At 39.9% G+C, this 18868-nt stretch overlaps 1 protein-coding gene across 4 annotated transcripts in view; it reads left to right on the top strand.

Moving 5' to 3' along the window:
* The window catches only part of KIAA0895 (KIAA0895 ortholog), a 76045-nt gene that overhangs the window by 26000 nt on the left and 31177 nt on the right, over positions 1 to 18868 (top strand). For 3 of the 4 annotated variants that reach the window (XM_007078574.3, XM_042969995.1, XM_042969998.1), the window contains one exon: positions 545 to 1239. In XM_007078574.3, the coding sequence (XP_007078636.1) occupies positions 545 to 1239 (695 nt within the window). The remainder of the gene's footprint in view (positions 1 to 544; positions 1240 to 18868) is intronic. The other variant, XM_042970005.1, reaches the window with a different exon arrangement.

The raw sequence follows: 18868 nt of genomic DNA, 5'->3' as shown, positions 1-18868 counted from the left end.
AGAAAATCAAACAATTGAGTGACATTATGAAAACATGCTTTAACATACACATATCATTTATTTAATTTTAAAAATTGTTTCTGAGATAAATAAGGCAGTGTTGTCCTTCTTTTCCTGATAGCTATCTTTATTTACAACATCTAATTTCAAGATTGTATTGGCTTTTAAATGCCTTGGGTCTTGCTTTGATATTGTTATTTACTATTGAAAATTATATCCTTACTGTGAAATTATAGTTATTGGTAGAGTTGAATATTCAGATTACTTATGTGTATTATCTCACATTGATATTAAACTTTGATCATCTTAATGGCTTCAAGCTGAGAATTTTTAAAATTTAGCATATATATGCTTATATAGAAGTGACAATGTCTAGCATGACCAAAGCTTGGTAATATATTTAATATTTAAAATGTCTTTTCTAAAGATCGTTGCAAAATTATAAGGTTTGCAGAACCTTCAGAGTACTTTTTGTATAATAAGCAATTTGCTTCATCTGGTATCTTTGTTATTTCTTTTGTTTTGATTTTGTTTATTAACACAGAAAAGCTTCACTGGCCTGAGCAAGAACTTGCTAAGAAGTCTGTTCTAAATGCAGAAGAGTCATTGATCACTGACAGCAAAAGAAGCATTTCACATTTATCTACTGGGATACTAAAGGACATTTTCACAACTGGAACCAGTAGTTACAATGTTCTGCTACAGAGCAAAGAGGAGAAAAAGCATCATTCACAAAAACAGCCTTCCTCCACCTACTCCAAAAGATGTAGAAAGCCCAGCAAATCTCCTAGTTCTTCTCGTAGTAAAGATCTTCGCAAGATGAAAGCCCCAGTGCCTGTGATGAGCAGTGGTACTTGGTACTGCCTAGAAAGGCAGCCTGGTGTCTTTGTCACTAGTTCAGTGTCGAGTCCTATAAAGTTTACACATGATATCTCTGTTACAGGGAGCAGCATAGTACTGCCGCCTAAACCCAAAAACAAGGTAAAGCGACGCCATTTCTCCACTCTGCCAAAGCCAAAGCCACAGCCTCAGCTGTCTAGAAGTTTTGAAAAGGGAGATGACTTTTCTGGGAAGAAATTTTGTATACTGACTGCTATAAAGCCCACCAACTTGGAGAAAGAAAAACTGAGATTTTTCAAGTCTGACTATACCTACAATCCTCAGTTTGAATATGCAAATCCATCTCTGCCAAGTGTGTTGGCCAAACACAGCAATGCATCTGACCGATTTCTTAAACAGGTAAAACGCTACTTCAGTAGTGGTATTTCATTTGTACGTAACTAAAGCAATTATTTATAGTCTTATAAAAAGAAAAAAAAAGAAAAAAAGGCTTTAAAAAACATTCCAGTTATTTATATGTTATAGTTAACTCCCATTCAGTACATGTAAATATGTGATAGGAAATCTCCAGGTGAGTGCCATAGCCTATATGTAAACTACTATGCACTAGTCAGAATCTATGAAGAATCTGTTAGATAGACTTTGTGGCAGGAAGCAGCTATATTTGGAAGAAGCTTAAGAGTCTGGTTCTAGGCTTTCATTTGGGAGTTACAGACATGTAGGCCATTAGCCAACCCAGAGACCAGTGTTATGCAGCTCACACTGTGTTTGCATTTTCCATTTGATTTTGAGGGCCTTAGGTAGATCATACAGTCTTTGGTTCCCCTATGCTATTACACTCCCATCTTTTTTAGGCTCCATAGGCATTTTGGAGAGCTAGACTTGATACTTGCCCATGAACTTCTTAATGCTTTGTTGTCATTGTTAATCATTGTCAAATAAATATTTCAGCACTCATTTAAAGAAGAAAATAGTGGAGTTTTAACAATTATTTTCAAGGTTAGAAGATCATGATGTGAAGGATATGAGCAACACTTTCGATATTGCTCCATTTAGACACGTGGCACATAGTTTTGTGTATTATGAGGCTTAAAAAACTTTGAAATCCTTAAATTTTTGAGGAGAAATTGGCTGATGTTTATCTGAAAGGCATAGTGTTGAGATGATAAAGGCAGACTACCTTTGGTTAAATTAACTTTCTGCACGCTTTTATAATACATGAGGTTCAACTTGGCTTTGTGAGTGATTGAAAATCTGTTTGTAGGCTTGGTGAAACTGCGTGGTTCCATTTGCCTGTGGTGTGTGCCCTATTTTAGCATTTTTGCTATAATACAGTTCCTTGGACTTGTGGCCAGCAGATTTTTGTTGTAATAAATGACAGAATCTGACAAGCCTTTTGAAGCCATTATGTAAAGCTTATTTTAGGATTATAATAATTTTAGTTTTGCTATTTATTTTCCTTTATTAGAAGAAACCTTTTCAACTGCTTCTCTAGATTTTTAATGGGCACTTTTTATTTAGAAGTGCTGAGATTGTACTAAATACTAATAAGGGCAACTATTGTCTTTATTCCTGTTTTGGCAGTCATTTTGTGATTTTTATTTCGGACATTGCAATCGACTGAATAGGGATTTCACTCATTTAAAATTTATGATAATTATGAAAATGCTATTTGCTTTTTTCCCCATTAGTGCTGAAAGAGATGGCTGAGATTTACCTACCAATATTCTTTAATTTGGTGTCCTACCCTAAACCCTACCAATTGGGGAAGAGATTTCCCACCATTGGATCAAAATGAGTGTTCTCTCATTTCCCTGGAAGACAGGAAGATCAGCTGCTCCACAGATTGAGAACTGACACTGCTTGGCCTGTGGCTTTACAGTCTTTATTTTAACCCAATTCCGGCTTGAGGAGATAAACCTATACTTGGGTTGCTCGAGTAAATAGCACCAGCAATCCTACTGGCTGTACTTCAAAGGCCACCCTTTGGGAGAATGCTGTCAACAAATGCCTAGTGTACTGTTTAAACCACTTTAATTGAATAAAAGGGATTCATTAGAACAAGGCCTCCATAAAATTTGCTTAAATTTCTATTTAGTATCTGAGTGGATTATGACATGATGTCATACATCCTTCCCCGCCCCCAGCTGTGAAGCAAAAACACAGCTTCAGAGCTAGTCTTGGGATTCAGAAACATGCTACACAAGGGGACCAGGATAGCCGAGTCACCTGATGGTCTCTGGCCTCCACCCTCAAGGCCTTGTCGACCCCTAGCAGATAGTCAGGATCTGAATCCTTCAATGGAAGGCAGTCTGCACTGTTGTTGGAGTGACCATGGTCCTCTCCAGTGCACACATTGGCAGAACAGTGCTAAACTTTCCATGCACAAGATAAGTCTATCAGAATGGAACCAAAGCAGTGCTCAAGCTCTGGTCATTCTCAGTTGATTGTCCCATCAATGTCCAGGAGTTCCAGGATGCCGGTTTTTGTGATCTAAGCATTAGGTCCCCCAGGAGACAGGTCCGTGAGGTGGTTCATGGGGTCTAGCATGGGCTATTGGACTTGAATATAATTCCAGGTGGAGCCTGCTGAACCCTGCTCACCCTCTTGCTGACAGCCATGGTGGCCCTCAGCTTCCCAACCCTTGAGTATTTTTAAACTTGACAGAAACCGAGAATATCTGTTTTGTGTGGCTCTGGACCTTTGCAGGAAGGAGTGCAGTGCTTCTTGGGAGTTGAAGAAGGGATCTGGGGTGAGAGAATGCTGAAAGCTGTTAAGGGTCAGGTGCATCCTCACCGGTGGCTTAGAAGTGGCTCTTCAGTGGCGCCCTCATACAGCAAAACTGGCAGCCAGTGCACTTTTTTTCCTACTTCCTGGGGGCTGACTGCCCCTGGGAAACCTAGATACCAAATCCATTTGGCTTTGCATTGTGCACTTTGTTGAGTAAGATTGGAAGTGAGAGATGAGAAGAGTCTTCAGAGTAGTAATAAGAGTCCTTGAACTATTTTCAGTATTTCCAGCAAGTCAGATGGAAATTATATATTTACATGATAAAGCCAATGGACAACTTAAGTGACTTGTTTTCTACCTCTGTCTGGAATCCTATCTCAGTGTAGATCCAGGCTAGCTCATGCTAACTAGAGGTTCTGATTAGTAGAGTGATATTTAATAACATTGGGAAAATAAGTCAACTTTTGTTTGGCTAGATAAGATAACGGTTGAATTATTTTCGTATGCATTAATAAAACTGGAGCAGTGGGGATAATTAGTGGTTGGCAAATGGGTTGCTTTTGTATGAGAGAAAGAAGGCTTTGGGGTATCAGGTAAAGACCTTGGGACGAGGCTCCTCTGGCTGTCAGGGAAGAAAAATTAAAGGTAGGTGTGCAAAAGCAGTTGATAGCAGGCCTGATACCACTGACTTAGAAAGGTCTGCTTGCAAGGTTGGCCTTAGTCTGAGAACTTGACTGGTAAACAGTTGACTGAAATAAAACTTTCCTTAAATGGTAAGAGTAGTCTGCTGTGCCTGAGTTGTGCAGTGTTTATATTGGACACCTCTTTTCCTTTTGAGAGTCTGGAACTTTAGAACATGGTAGGCATAGGGGTGCTTCTGTACTAGTTCCCAATAAAAACCTTGGGTGCTGATCTGTAACAAGTTTCCTTGGTAGACCACTCTTTACCTGTTCTTAGAACTCAGTTGCTGGAGAAGTTACTTGTATCCTTTGTGACTTCATTTGGAGAGGACTCTTAGAAGCTTGCTTCTGGTTTCCTTCAGACTTTCCTAGATGTAAGAAATGGGGACTGGTGGGCCTAAGTTGATCTCTTAAAGGCATTTATTTACAGTCATATTTTAGAAAAGAAGAAGAAAAAACTCTGTATGCAAATAAAACATCTGTTTGGGCTGCTGTATTTGCTGTCAGTTTGAGATTCCTGGTCAGTTGTAAGGCCTGCTTTCTGATATCTTTGTAAAGGTCCATTGTGTTACATTACTATTCACACATTGAGCCTGGGCCCTATATTCATATAATATTTACCATAAGCATGGGGTTCTTTGGCATTATAATACTTTCTAATACTTTTTAGTTGTATGATATTTGTACAGAAGGCCAAGTAAATTAAGTGTATGCTAAGTTAGAAATTTTGCCTTGAGGGTAGCAGGGGAAGAGCGAACAAAAACATTTGTTCTCCATATACTTGTATTATTATGAAATTGTTGACATTGCCCTTTTATTTAAGGACCCTTGCTCCATTAAAATTGCTTTGAAATTTAAGGACAAAGTCACATGAACCATCAATGTGTGACAGATTATAACTAGCATTGATAGACTACTTAATATTTGCTTGTTACTCTGATTGCTTAGTACTTTATAACTGTTATCATTTTTAGTTCCTCACATGAGGTGCAATACTTGCAGTTTTACCAGTTGAAAAAATTGACGTAGAGAAGTGTAGTAACTTTCTTGAGGTCACATATAGTAAGGTGCAGAACCAGGAGTCTGTTTCAAGTGCTGCTGACTTCCACACAATGGCATGTTGGAAAACCAGCTCTCAGTGTCCATGATGTAAATATGAATACTTCCACCATGATCAGTTTCAAGCAGTGTAACATGAACTGCTTGCAAATTAATAAAAATTCAGTCCTCACAAGCCAGAATGATGGGGCTCCAGCACACCACTGTTTCACAGCATGGTTTTAGCCTGGCTGTCCCTTTGCCACCCCCAGCACCCAAAGGGCACCAGATGGAAAGATCCTCTCACTTTGCTGGCAAGGATCCATGCCTCTGGCAGAAGCTAATTATGAGGACATTGAAGATATTTTTTCCTCTTTATGATATATACTTATGTAATAGTGATTTTGCTGGTTTTTTTAGAACTGTGAGACAAAAGTATCTCCCAGTAAGGGCACCCATCGTCCTCTTTTAGTTATGACTTCAGTCTCAACTCAATACAGTGTTAATGAATGCCTTAGGAAGACTGGGAAGGGCTCCCCAGACAGGCTATCCATCCACAACATTATAGGTGTAGATTTCTCTCTTCCTGCCCTTGTGGCTGGCTCTGCCAGGGAACAAAGCAGCAACATCCCTTCCAGTAAGGCTCTGTACTATTTCTCTTTTACTATTGTCCTAACTGTTGCATTTCATCTGTTCCCTTTCTGCTTCAGGTGGAGTATACATAATCCAGAATTGATAAGTGTTAAAATAAAATTACTTAAGTGTCTTCAAATGAAAAAAATAATGGAAAATAGTGTAAGGGGTGCCTGGTGGCTCAGTCAGTTAAGCATCTGATTCTTGATTTCGTCTCAGGTCGTGGTCTCACAGTTTGTGAGACCGAGCCTTGCATGGGGCTCTGCACTGATAGCACAGAGCCTGCTTGGGATTCTCTCTCTCCCTCTCTCTTTCTGCCCCTCCCCTGCTCTCTTGCTCTCTCTCAAGATAAATACATAAAAGACATTAATTTAATCCATAAATTAAAAAATTAAAAAATAGTTTTCAAAAATTCCTTCTACAATTGAAATACTGTATCCAGTGTTTTGCTATTCCTAAGACTTTATATATTTCAAAATAACTATTTGTAAGGATAGTTATTGGTTACCCATATTAATGGAAGGAAGCATTTATATGAATTAGTTAAAATAGGAAGATATTCCCTGCTCTCTCTCTGTGGAATAGTTCTCATGAAGGCAGCCACCACCTTTGCTTTCCTGCTGAGGACAGTGCTACACCAGCCATGAGTAATTCACTAGGGTCTGTAGTAAGTAGTAAACGCAGTAATAGAAAAAAGCCACAAACAGTGGCATGAAGTAGAGATAGAAGCAATGCTTAAAATCAAACATCTAAGTAAAAATAAAGCACTGAATTGATTTATAAAGAAAGAAAGAAAGCTTTTGAACCTCTGATTTGGTTATAGACATCTTGCATCATAACCTCTGGGGGAAAAGATGAACTTGGGAAAGATAGGGAAGTAAGTATTAAGGAATGTTAGTCTGGATAAACAACAGACGTTAAAGGCTTGCAATTACTGGAAGAAATGTGCAGGTAAGTTTGCAAAATATTGAGATGTCAAAAACATACAATAAAACATCTTTATGTTTCTATTGTAGTATGCCAAAGTACTCCGTAGATGTGTACTTGTTAATCTTTATGATACCTTAAGATATAACCCTTTCAACCAATAGCAGAATGGATTTTAGCTGTTTGTAAGAATTACTATGTTAAATAAAAGGTTTGTCAGACATTTAAATGCAACTAAGAAATTGGAGAATTGCCTTCTTTTAAAAATATTCCTTGATTTGGGGGACGTGTGGGTGGCTCAGTTGGTTAAGCATCTGACTCCGGCTCAGGTCATGATCTTGCCCCACATCAGGCTCTGTGCTGACAGCTGAGAGCCTGGAGCCTGCTTCAGATTCTGTCTCTCCATCTGTCTCTCTATCTCTCTCTCTTTCTCAGAAATAAACCTTAATATGTGTATATTTTTTTCTTTGATTTGGGATTGATTTGTAGGAATCTTGCTTTGTAGGAGAGAAATTGGCTCAGTCTCTGAAGTTTTCCTTGCACATTATGGTATAGAATGAAAATGATTATTTAGAACTCTTTCTAGGACCTCACAGATCTCTCTCAATTTGAGACCTAAAAATATTGTGGCTAATTAAGTCAAGATTCTGTTTTGTGTCATATTATATATCCAGTTGTGTCATTTATTTTGTAAAAACTTCTGGTTCTTCTTTCACATTGCGTATTAATCACAGAAAAGCTCAGTTTCCACAAGTTGTGTTAACTGAAAATTCTTTTACTTCAGATAACAGTGCTCTAATACAACATAATTGGCAAATAATTAGGTTTGCTAAAACTAATTTTCTTTTTTTTTTTTTTTTAATTTTTTTAACGTTTTTATTTATTTTTGAGACAGAGAGAGACAGAGCATGAATGGGGGAGGGGCAGAGAGAGAGGGAGACACAGAATCGGAAGCAGGCTCCAGGCTCTGAGCCATCAGCCCAGAGCCTGATGCGGGGCTCGAACTCACAGACTGTGAGATCGTGACCTGAGCCGAAGTCGGACGCTTAACCGACTGAGCCACCCAGGCGCCCCAAAACTAATTTTCTAAATAAGTGAAATTTGTTTCTCCAAGTACAAAAACCTAAAAGTTAGCCATTTCAATACAGTTCTTTCTATAATGTATATTCAGTATGACAGCTCAGGAGAATGCTTTTCAAACTTTACTAAGAAGATAACCTAATAGAGATGTAAAGAGAATAATCAAGGAAATCAGGAGCAAATCTGTTTTATCTTAAATTCATGTGAATTTTACATTATACTTTGTAATGTATCTTTATTCTGACATAGAAAGATGTAAATTGCTTATCTCCAAGTAAATGTTAACTGCTAATTCAATTAAGCAAAGGCTGTCCAGACCAAGGAAAACTTGTTCCTGGGCCACATTTATCCCTTGGGTTGCCAGTTCACCACCTCCATTTTACCAGATCTATTAAATATAATAAGCTCTGTTGTACTGGGACCAATGGTTGGCATAACATAAAGACTTTTAATTTTAAGTGTGGTTCTCAGAAAACAGGGTCTTGTGTAAATGGAATAGGTAATTCATTATATTAAAACACATGCTTTTGAATAATACATAAAATCATGTCATGTTCTAAAAGCAAGATGTGTTTATTTTCCATTTTTGTAGGAAGCAACTTAATTGGAAATCAGCTTCACTGATAGCAGGATGTCTTGATGCAACATTTCCTTGCGGCTAAGGTTTCCTTAGGCCTTATAAAAGGTTCCTTGAGGCTAAGGTTTAATTGTACTAATGTTGTAGTACTTTATCTTGGTAGACCTCAAGTCATTCAAATAAAAAGGGGAAGAAAAAGCAAGCCACCTTTAAATCTTACCTCTCCTTAGGTGACACAGTTTTGTGTTTAGCAAATCACAAACCTTTCACAGATACCTAAAATTGTGAGGTTTTCTTTTTTTAAAAGATTAAGAGTTTAGTATGTTCTGTATTAGATTGGAGAAATGGAGTCATTTGTTAACCTAATAGCAAGGAAGATTTTTTATATTCAGAGATGGAAATACATCATCAGATTGTATGTCTTTGGAAGAAGCTGTGACCTTGATGACTCACTGAAACAGCATTTTGTTGATTTGCCTTTGAAATTTTGCCTAACATGCATTCTTAGGTTCTTAACAGGATCTTTGCTACAGAACAGCTTGAATATCTGCTTTTTCCTGATAGGTGGTAAAAGAAGAGTCTTCATTACTAAGCTGTTTATAAATCTCTTATCCTGGTAGCAGTTGCCCTCTGATAGTCCCAGTCACCACTGGATACATCCAGACTACCCCCGGCCCTGACGACGCAAACATGCAGTGGGGGTGGGGGGCGGGGCGGGAAGAAGGCTGCAGGTGACATCTTTTTTAGTCCAACTGTGTTCTTTCATTTGTTCCCTTCATTGATGTTAGACTCAGTGTCTCAGATCACTCGATCTATTACATTCTGCATGTGTAGAATATATATGTTTTTAATACTTTTCTTATAATCTGGTCATAGTCTACAATTTCTATTTTATGGAAAACTGAATTACGTATTGGCAAAAGTATTTGCTTCAGTCTCCCCTGCTCTCCACACTGCATCAGTGTCTTTCTAAGATACAAGTCTGATGTCATTTGCCTTCCTGAAACACTTCAGGTCTCCTCATAATTCGAGATTAGGTCCGAAATCTGTAGCATGGCCTGTAGGTCTTTCATCTTTCATGATCTGGCTCGTGCTTACATTTCCAAGTCAACTCTGTAATCCCACAGTATCTTGTGGAAATTATCTAGCATAGCGTTTATCATGCTGCTATCCTCTTGTTTTTTTTTTTTCTTTTGTCTTCACCACTAGACTGAATCCTTTGATAAAAAGAGTATTTTATTTATCAGCTATACCTGCAGGCTCAGCAGGACCTAGGGGAGACAGAGCAGCTATGTTCGCTGCCAGCCTGGACCTCCAGCTCCCACCTCCAGAAGGTTCTGTCCCCTCTTTCTTGAACAGTGGCCCAACTCCATCAGTGAGGAGTAGGGGCAGCTGCCTCCATCCAGGGTCCTACTCAACCCCGCCCCCAGACCCTGGACACCATGCTTGATCTGGAAGGGGAGCATGTGGGGCTTGGTAGGGAGCAGAGTCTCAGGGTTGATAGCTGGAGACCTCCTGAAGGCCTCTAGGAGTCTCTGTGCCAGAGGGCTTCTTCCAATCCCAGTAAGACTCTGAAGGAATTTGCCACATGGGAGTCAGATCTTGGTGTGAGGAGGGGTCCAGGTCAGGTCTGTGGAGCAGGAGGGGCGGACAGGCCTCCCCACTGCCCCCAGCCTGCTGTCAAAGGCTCCAAACCCAAAGACAGTCCTGACAACCCCTCCACAATTCACAGACTCCTGCCTAGGTCTGAAGGAGGTCCTGTGCTCCCCACCCAACTGGCAAACCTCTTCTTAATCTTCCCCTTCCTCCAAAAAGAGGAGACCCACAGACCCTGGGAGTGAGGAAGGCAGCATATGGGAGGGAAATGGTGAGATTGGGGACCCAGGCGGCTGCAGGAAGGCGGGACAGAGCACCTGCCAGGTCTGGGACCCCTTGTCTAGCCCTGCCGGGTGGGACGTTAAGGGGCAGGCCTTGCCAGCTGTTGGGTGTCTGAAATCTGGGTCTGAAGGCTGTGTGAGTATGCTGTGCACCATGCCAGCTGCTGGGTGACTCTCAGGCTCCCCACCAAAGGTCTACGGGCCCGTGGCCCTGCATCCCCTCCCCAACCTCTCCCAGCTCAGCTGGGATGGAGCGCCACCTGCTGTGCTCACAAGGGGCTGGGGTGGGGGGCTCACCTGAAGTTGCCTTGGCCAAGCTTTGGGGGTCTGTTGGGCGATGCCTGGGGTTCGGGCGCACACTCCCTGGGTGCACCAGCCAGGGACCCAGAATCTAGCTCAGTTCCTGGCATTAAATAAATGAGACTTCTGATGCCTCTCCAGCCCAGAAACTCTATTTCACTTAATTTTGTATATGCTTCTGACACTATTCTTTCCTTTGTCCAGAATGCCCTCTATTTCCTCTAGTGGCCCACTTTTATTTACCTTTCTCCATCATCTCAATATTTATACCTCTATCAGAGTATTACTAAATTTTGTTGGTTTATGTGTCATCTTTTCCAGTCTAATGGTTAAATGGGGGCTTAGATTATAAAATATAAAAATAACAAAAGTATCAGTGATTAGGGGTGTCTGGCTGGTTCAGTCAGTAGAGTGTATAATTCTTGATCTCAGGGTTGTGAGTTCAAGCCTTACACTGGGTGTAGAGATTACTTAAAACCTTAAAAAAATGTATCAGTGATTAGCACAAATAAGATGAATGAATGAATGAATGGCCCTTACTTTCTAGATGGTAATGTAGAAATTTAGTGATGTACTTTACAAACAATGGATCCATATTTGTGGCCCAAGGGTCAGGTTTAACCTGAATGTATGTTTTTTAAGGGGTCAACATAGTGGGTTTTTTTTTTTTTAATTGGAATGTAAGGATGAATCTATTGTTTCTCCCAGATATTACACTCAGTGGCTTTACAGAGTAGTGACTGCTCGTAGCTAAAGGTATCTGAGTATGACTACTGCTCTGGTGTCCCATCAGCTTGTGGCTGCAGTACCTTAAATGGAGACCTAATGATCTGATTGAGTAATCCATATCTTACTTAATTTGCTGCCAAGAAGTAGTAGTCACCATTGGAAAATTCATTTAGTATTTGGGATTTTGCTTTTCATTCTGAGAATCTCAAAGTACCAGAGGGAGTGTATGGGTGTGTACACAACTCATGCTTATCTGAAATAAGTATTTTCAAAGTGATTTGAGGAATACTGCATGAGAAAAGAGGGTCACATAAGTTGGAAGACACAAAATGTTATATTCATCCCTGAGATTGACCATGTACAGCATCAAAATGAAGGCTTGGAAGAGTCTTGTTTAATTTTGTTTAATACAATATTTTCCAATCACATTTGGCCATAAAACTCTTAAAAATGATACCTTGTTAACCACTTTTCTACAGGAAACAGTTTGGAAAACACTGGCTTAAAGACAAGGTCTATATGATCTCCTAGGGGTTATTCAGTATTTGGATAGGTGGTGGGGGAAGAGTTCTAGGTGTTAGAATTTACTAAAAAGGAAAGTAATGAAGGGAGGGTTGGGACTGGATGGATGTCAAATCAGTTACTTTAAATTGTAAAATTAAAACCCAGCTATCTTCTGTTAAACCTGTATACAGTCATGTGGGAAATAGATTGCAAAACACATTCTTTCCTTTTCTCCTTTCTTGGTGTTGTCTCTAATTTCATCCTCACAACAACTCTTTGAGGTAAATGGCAAAAATTTTCATCTCCATTTTGCCTGTGAAGAAACTAAACCTGTGAAAAGTAAAACGACATACTCAAGATGACACATTTAGTAAGGCATTAATGTAAAACTAGATCTACTCATTTCTAGTCTTTCACAATATCACCCCGACTCGTATCATAATAGTGTCCCTATTGTACACAGTTTTTCACTGAGTGAAAAGAGAGAAGGGAGATAGTTTTTCTACATAGGACTGTTGAAGTGGTTCATGATTGATGGTCAGAGTTTCAAACTACTAAACAGTAAACAGAATTAGCAGGTATACCAAAAGCAGATCATTCACCAGAATGTTAAGATTTTTCAGAAAGTTTTTAAAATGATCTAAGATAATTCCAAGTGTTTTGTTTTGTTTTCTTTTTAAAGTAGGCTCCATGCTGGGTGTGGAGCCCAACACTGAGCTTAAATTTACAATCCTGAGATCAAGACCTAAGCTGAGATCCAGTCAGATGTTTAACCAACTGAGCCCCCCAGCACTGCATACAATGCTAAAAGTTTTATATAGAGATTTTTTATTTTCTGGATTAGTGGTTTAAATGTTACATTGTGCTATTGGACTATTCTTTATATATATATATATATATATATATATATATATATATATATATATATATATATATATATATATGAAACTTATTGGCAAATTGGTTTCCATACAACACCCAGTGCTCATCCCAAAAGGTGCCCTCCTCAATACCCATCACCCACCCTTCCCTCCCTCCCACCCCCCATCAACCCTCAGTTTGTTCTCAGTTTTTAAGAGTCTCTTATGCTTTGGCTCTCTCCCACTCTAACCTCTTTTTTTTTTTTTTCTTCCCCTCCCCCATGGGTTTCTGTTAAGTTTCTCAGGATCCACATAAGAGTGAAACCATATGGTATCTGTCTTTCTCTGTATGGCTTATTTCACTTAGCATCACACTCTCCAGTTCCATCCACGTTGCTACAAAGGGCCATATTTCATTCTTTCTCATTGCCACGTAGTATTCCATTGTGTATATAAACCACAATTTCTTTATCCACTCATCAGTTGATGGACATTTAGGCTCTTTCCATAATTTGGCTATTGTTGAGAGTGCTGCTATAAACATTGGGGTACAAGTGCCCCTATGCATCAGTACTCCTGTATCCCTTGGGTAATTCCTAGCAGAGCTACTACTGGGTCATAGGGTAGGTCTATTTTTAATTGTTTGAGGAACCTCCACACTGTTTTCCAGAGTTGCTGCACCAGTTTGCATTCCCACAACAGTGCAAGAGGGTTCCCGTTTCTCCACATCCTCGCCAGCATCTGTAGTCTCCTGATTTGTTCGTTTTAGCCACTCTGACTGGCATGAGGTGATATCTGAGTGTGGTTTTGATTTGTATTTCCCTGATGAGGAGTGACATTGGCCATCTGGGTGTCTTCTTTAGAGAAGTGTCTATTCACGTCTTCTGCCCATTTCTTCACTGGTTTATTTGTTTTTCGGGTGTGGAGTTTGGTGAGCTTTTTATAGATTTTGGATACTAGCCCTTTGTCCGATATGTCATTTGCAAATATCTTTTCCCATTCCGTTGGCTGCCTTTTAGTTTTTTTCATTGTTTCCTTTGATGTGCAGAAGCTTTTTATCTTCATGAGGTCCCAACAGTTCATTTTTGCTTTTAATTCCCTTGCCTTTGGGGAGGAGTCAAGTAAGAAATTTCTGCGGCTGAAGTCAGAGAGGTTTTTTCCTACTTTCTCCTTTAGGGTTTTGATGGTTTCCTGTCTCACATTCAGATCCTTTATCCATTTTGAGTTTGTTTTTGTAACTGGTGTAAGAAAGTGGTCTAGTTTCATTCTTCTTCATGTTGCTGTCCAGCTCTCCCAGCACCATTTGTTAAAGAGACTTTTTTCCATTGGATATTCTTTCCTGCTTTGTCAAAGATTAGTTGGCCATACTTTTGTGGGTCTAGTTCTGGGGTTTCTATTCTATTCCATTGGTCTATGTGTCTGTTTTTGTGCCAATACCATGCTGTCTTGATCATTACAGCTTTGTAGTAGAGGCTAAAGTCTGGGATTGTGATGCCTCCTGCTTTGGTCTTCAAAATTACTTTGGCTATTTGGGGCCTTATGTGGTTCCATACAAATTTTAAGATTGCTTGTTCTAGCTTCGAGAAGAATACTAGTGCAATTTTGATTGGGATTGCATTGAATGTGTAGATAGCTTTGGGTAGTATTGACATTTTAACAATATTCTTCCAATCCATGAGCATGGACTGTTTTTCCATTTCTTTATATCTTCTTCAATTTCCTTCATAAGCTTTCTATAGTTTTCAGCATACAGATCTTTTGCATCTTTGGTTAGGTTTATTCCTAGATATTTTATGCTTCTTGGTGCAATTGTGAATGGGATCAGTTTCTTTGTCTTTCTGTTGCTTCATTATTAGTGTATAAGAATCCAACTGATTTCTGTACATTGATTTTGTATCCTGTGACTTTGCTGAATTCATGTATCAGTTCTAGCAGACTTTTGGTGGAGTCTGTTGGGTTTTCTGTGTATAATATCATGTCATCTGCAAAGAGTGAAGGCTTAACTTTATCTTTGCCAATTTTGATGCCTTTGATTTCATTTTGTTGTCTGATTGTTGATGCTAGAACTTCCAACACTATGTTAAACAACAGCGGTGAGAGTGGACATCCCTGTTGTGTTCCTGATCTCAGGGAGAAAGCTCTCAGTTTTTCCCCATTGAGGATGACATTAGCTGTGGGCTTTTCATAAATGGCTTTTATGATGTTTAAGTATGTTCCTTCTATCCTGACTTTCTCGAGGGCTTTTATTAAGAAAGGATGCTGAATTTTGTCAAATGCTTTTTCTGCATCGATTGACAGGATCATATGGTTCTTTTCTTTTATTAATGTGATGTATCACGTTGATTGATTTGCGAATGCTGAACCAGCCCTGCAGCCCAGGAATGAATCCCACTTGATCATGGTGTATAATTCTTTTTATATGCTGTTGAATTCGATTTGCTAGTATCTTATTGAGAATTTTTGCATCCATATTCATCAGGGATATTGGCCTGTAGTTCTCTTTTTTTAACTGGGTCTCTGTCTGGTTTAGGAATCAAAGTAATGCTGGCTTCATAGAATGAGTCTGGAAGTTTTCCTTCCCTTTCTATTTTTTGGAATAGCTTGAGAAGGATAGGTATTTTCTCTGCTTTAAACGTCTGGTAGAATTGGGGAAGCCATCTGGTCCCCAATAAGCCATCTTGTTTGTTGGGAGATTTTTGATAACTGATTCAATTTCTTCGCTGGTTATGGGTCTGTTAAAGCTTTCTATTTCTTCCTGTTTGAGTTTTGGGAGTATGTGGGTGTTTAGGAATTTGTCCATTTCTTCCAGGTTGTCCAGTTTGTTGGCATATAATTTTTCATAGTATTCCCTGATAATTTCTTGTATTTCTGAGGGATTGGTTATAATAATTCCATTTGCATTCATGATTTTATCTATTTGGGTCATCTCCCTTTTCTTTTTGAGAAGCCTGGCTAGAGGTTTATCAATTTTGATAATTTTCTCAAAAAACCAACTCTTTGTTTCATTGATCTGCTCTACAGTTTTTTTGGATTCTATATTGTTTATTTCTGCTCTGATCTTTATTATTTCTCTTCTTCTGCTGGGCTTGGGGTGTCTTTGCTGTTTTGCTTCTGTTTCCTTTAGGTGTGCTGTTACACTTTGTATTTGGGATTTTTCTTGTTTCTGGAGATAGGCCTGGATTGCTATGTATTTTCCTCTCAGGACTGCCTTCGCTGCATCCCAAAGCGTTTGGATTGTTGTATTTTCGTTTTCATTTGTTTCCATATATTTTTTAATTTCTTCTCTAATTTCCTGGTTGACCCATTCATTCTTTAGTAGGGTGTTCTTTAACCTCCATGCTTTTGGAGGTTTTCCAGACTTTTTCCTGTGGTTGATTTCAAGCTTCATAGCATTGTGGTCTGAAAGTATGCATGGTATGATCTCAATTCTTATATACTTATGAAGGGCTGTTTTGTGACCCATTATGCGATCTATCTTGAAGAATGTTCCATGTGCACTCGAGAAGAAAGTATATTCTGTTGCTCTGGGATGCAGAATTCTAAATATATCTGTCAAGTCCATCTGATCCAATGTATCATTCAGGGCCCTTGTTTCTTTATTGATCCTGTGTCTAGATGATCAATCCATTGTTGTAAGTGGAGTATTAAAGTCCCCTGCAATTACCACATTCTTATCAATAAGGTTGCTTATGTTTGTGAGTAATTGTTTTATATATTTGGGGGCTCCTATATTCGGCGCATAGATATTTATAATTATTAGCTCTTCCTGATGGATAGACCCTGTAATTATTATATAATGCTCTTCTTCATCTCTTGTTATAGCCTTTAAAGTCTAGTTTGTCTGATATGACTACTCCAGCTTTCTTTTAACTTCCAGTAGCATGATAGAGAGTTCTCCATCCCCTCACTTTCAATCTGAAGGTGTCCTCAGGTCTAAAATGAGTCTCTTGTAGACAGCAAATAGATGGGTCTTGGTTTTTTTTTTTTATCCATTATGATACCCTGTGTCTTTTGGTTGGAGCATTTAGTCCATTTACATTCAGTGTTATTATAGAAAGATATGGGTTTAGAGTCATTGTGATGTCTGTAGGTTTCATGCTTGTAGTGATGTCTCTGGTACTTTGTCTCACAGGATCCCTCTTAGGATCTCTGGTAGGGCTGGTTTAGTGGTGACGAATTCCTTCAGTTTTTGTTTGTTTGGGAAGACCTTTATCTCTCCTTCTATTCTAAATGACAGACTTGCTGGATAAAGGATTCTCGGCTGCATATTTTTTTCTGTTCATCACATTGAAGATTTCCTGCCATTCCTTTGTGTCCTGCCAAGTTTCAGTAGATAGATCCATCACTAGTCTTATCGGTCTCCCTTTATATGTTAGAACATGTTTATCCTTAGCTGCTTTCAGAATTTTCTCTTCATCCTTGTATTTTGCCAGTTTCACTATGATATGTCATGCAGAAGATCGATTCAAGTTATGTCTGAAGGGAGTTCTCTGTGCCTCTTGGATTTCAATGTCTTTTTCCTTGCCCAGATCAGGGAAGTTCTCAGCTATGATTTCTTCAAGTACACCTTTAGCACCTTTCTCTCTGTCTTCCTCCTCTGGAATCCCAATTATGCGTATATTATTGCATTTCATAGCATCACTTAGTTCTCTAATTCTCCCCTCATACTCCTGGATTTTTTTTATATCTCTTTTTCTCAGCTTCCTCTTTTTCCATGATTTTATCTTCTAATTCATCTATTCTCTCCTCTGCCTCTTCAATCCGAGCTGTGGTTGCCTCAATTTGATTTTGCAGCTCATTTATAGCATTGTTTAGCTCCTCCTGACTGTTTCTTGGTCTCTTGATCTCTGTAGCAGTAGATTCTCTGCTGTCCTCTACTTTTTTCAAGCCCAGTGATTAATTTTATGACTATTATTTTAAATTCATTTTCTGTTATATTGCTTAAATCGTTTTTGATCAGTTTGTTAGCTGTCACTACTTCCTGGGGTTTGTTTTGAGGAGAATTCTTCTGTTTGTCAATTTGAATAGTCCCTGGAGTGGCACGGAACTGCAGGGCTCTTCCTCTGTGCTGTCTGGAGTAACTGCTGTCAGACCCATTGTCTGCCCCCAGCCCACCGCTGGGACCACAGTCAGACTGGTGTGTACCTTATCTTCCCCTCTCCCAGGGGTAGGACTCACTGTGGAGTGGTGTGGCCTCTGTCTGGGCTACTTGCACACTGCCAGCTTGTGGTGCTGTTTCGATGGGATCTGGCGTATTAGCTGGGGTGGGTCCGCAAGGTGCACAGGGGCGGGAGAGGCAGACTCAGCTCGCTTTGCCTTTGGTGGTCCGCTTCGGGAGGGGCCCTGAAGCACCAGGAGGGAGGCAGACCTGTTGGAGGGATGGATCTGCAGAAGCACAGTGTTGGGTGTCTGCGCGGTGCAAGCAAGTTCCCTGACGGGAACTGGTTCCCTTTGGGATTTTGGCTGGGGGATGGGCGAGGGAGATGGCGCTGGCCAGCACCTTTGTTCCCCGCCAAGCTGAGCTCTGTCCTCCAGGGCTCAACAACTCTCCCTCCCGTTGTCCTCTAGCCCTCCTGCTCTCCAAGAGCAGAGCTGTTGGCTTTTAACATTCCAGATGTCAAGTCCCGCTGGCTGTCAGAACTCACGCAGTCTGGCCCCTCCACTTTTGCAAGTCAGACTCGGGGGCTCTACCTTGCCGGCGGGCTGCCCCTCCACAGCCCTGGCTCCCTCCTGCCAGTCCGTGTAGCGTACACCACCTCTCCGCCCTCCCTACCCTTTTTTGTGGGCCTCTTGTCTATGCTTGGCTCTGGAGAGTCCTTTCTGCTAGTCTTCTGGCGGTTTTCTGGGTTATTTAGGCAGGTGTGGGTGGAATCTAAGTGATCAGCAGGGTGTGGGAGCCCAGCGTCCTCCTATGCTGCCATCTTTCCATCAGAAAAAGTGTTTTTTATTTTAAAACACTGACAGGTGTGAGGTGAAATCTCATTGGGGTATTGATTTGCCTTTCCCTAATGATGAGTGATGTTGAGTGTCTTTTCATGTGTCCTTTGGCTATCTGTTTGTCTTCTTTGGAGAAATGTCTGTTCATGTTTTCTG

This window comes from Panthera tigris, chromosome A2, assembly GCF_018350195.1.
Source record: "Panthera tigris isolate Pti1 chromosome A2, P.tigris_Pti1_mat1.1, whole genome shotgun sequence".
Lineage (NCBI taxonomy): Eukaryota > Metazoa > Chordata > Mammalia > Carnivora > Felidae > Panthera > Panthera tigris.
This window is presented reverse-complemented; position numbering and strand designations above follow the sequence as displayed.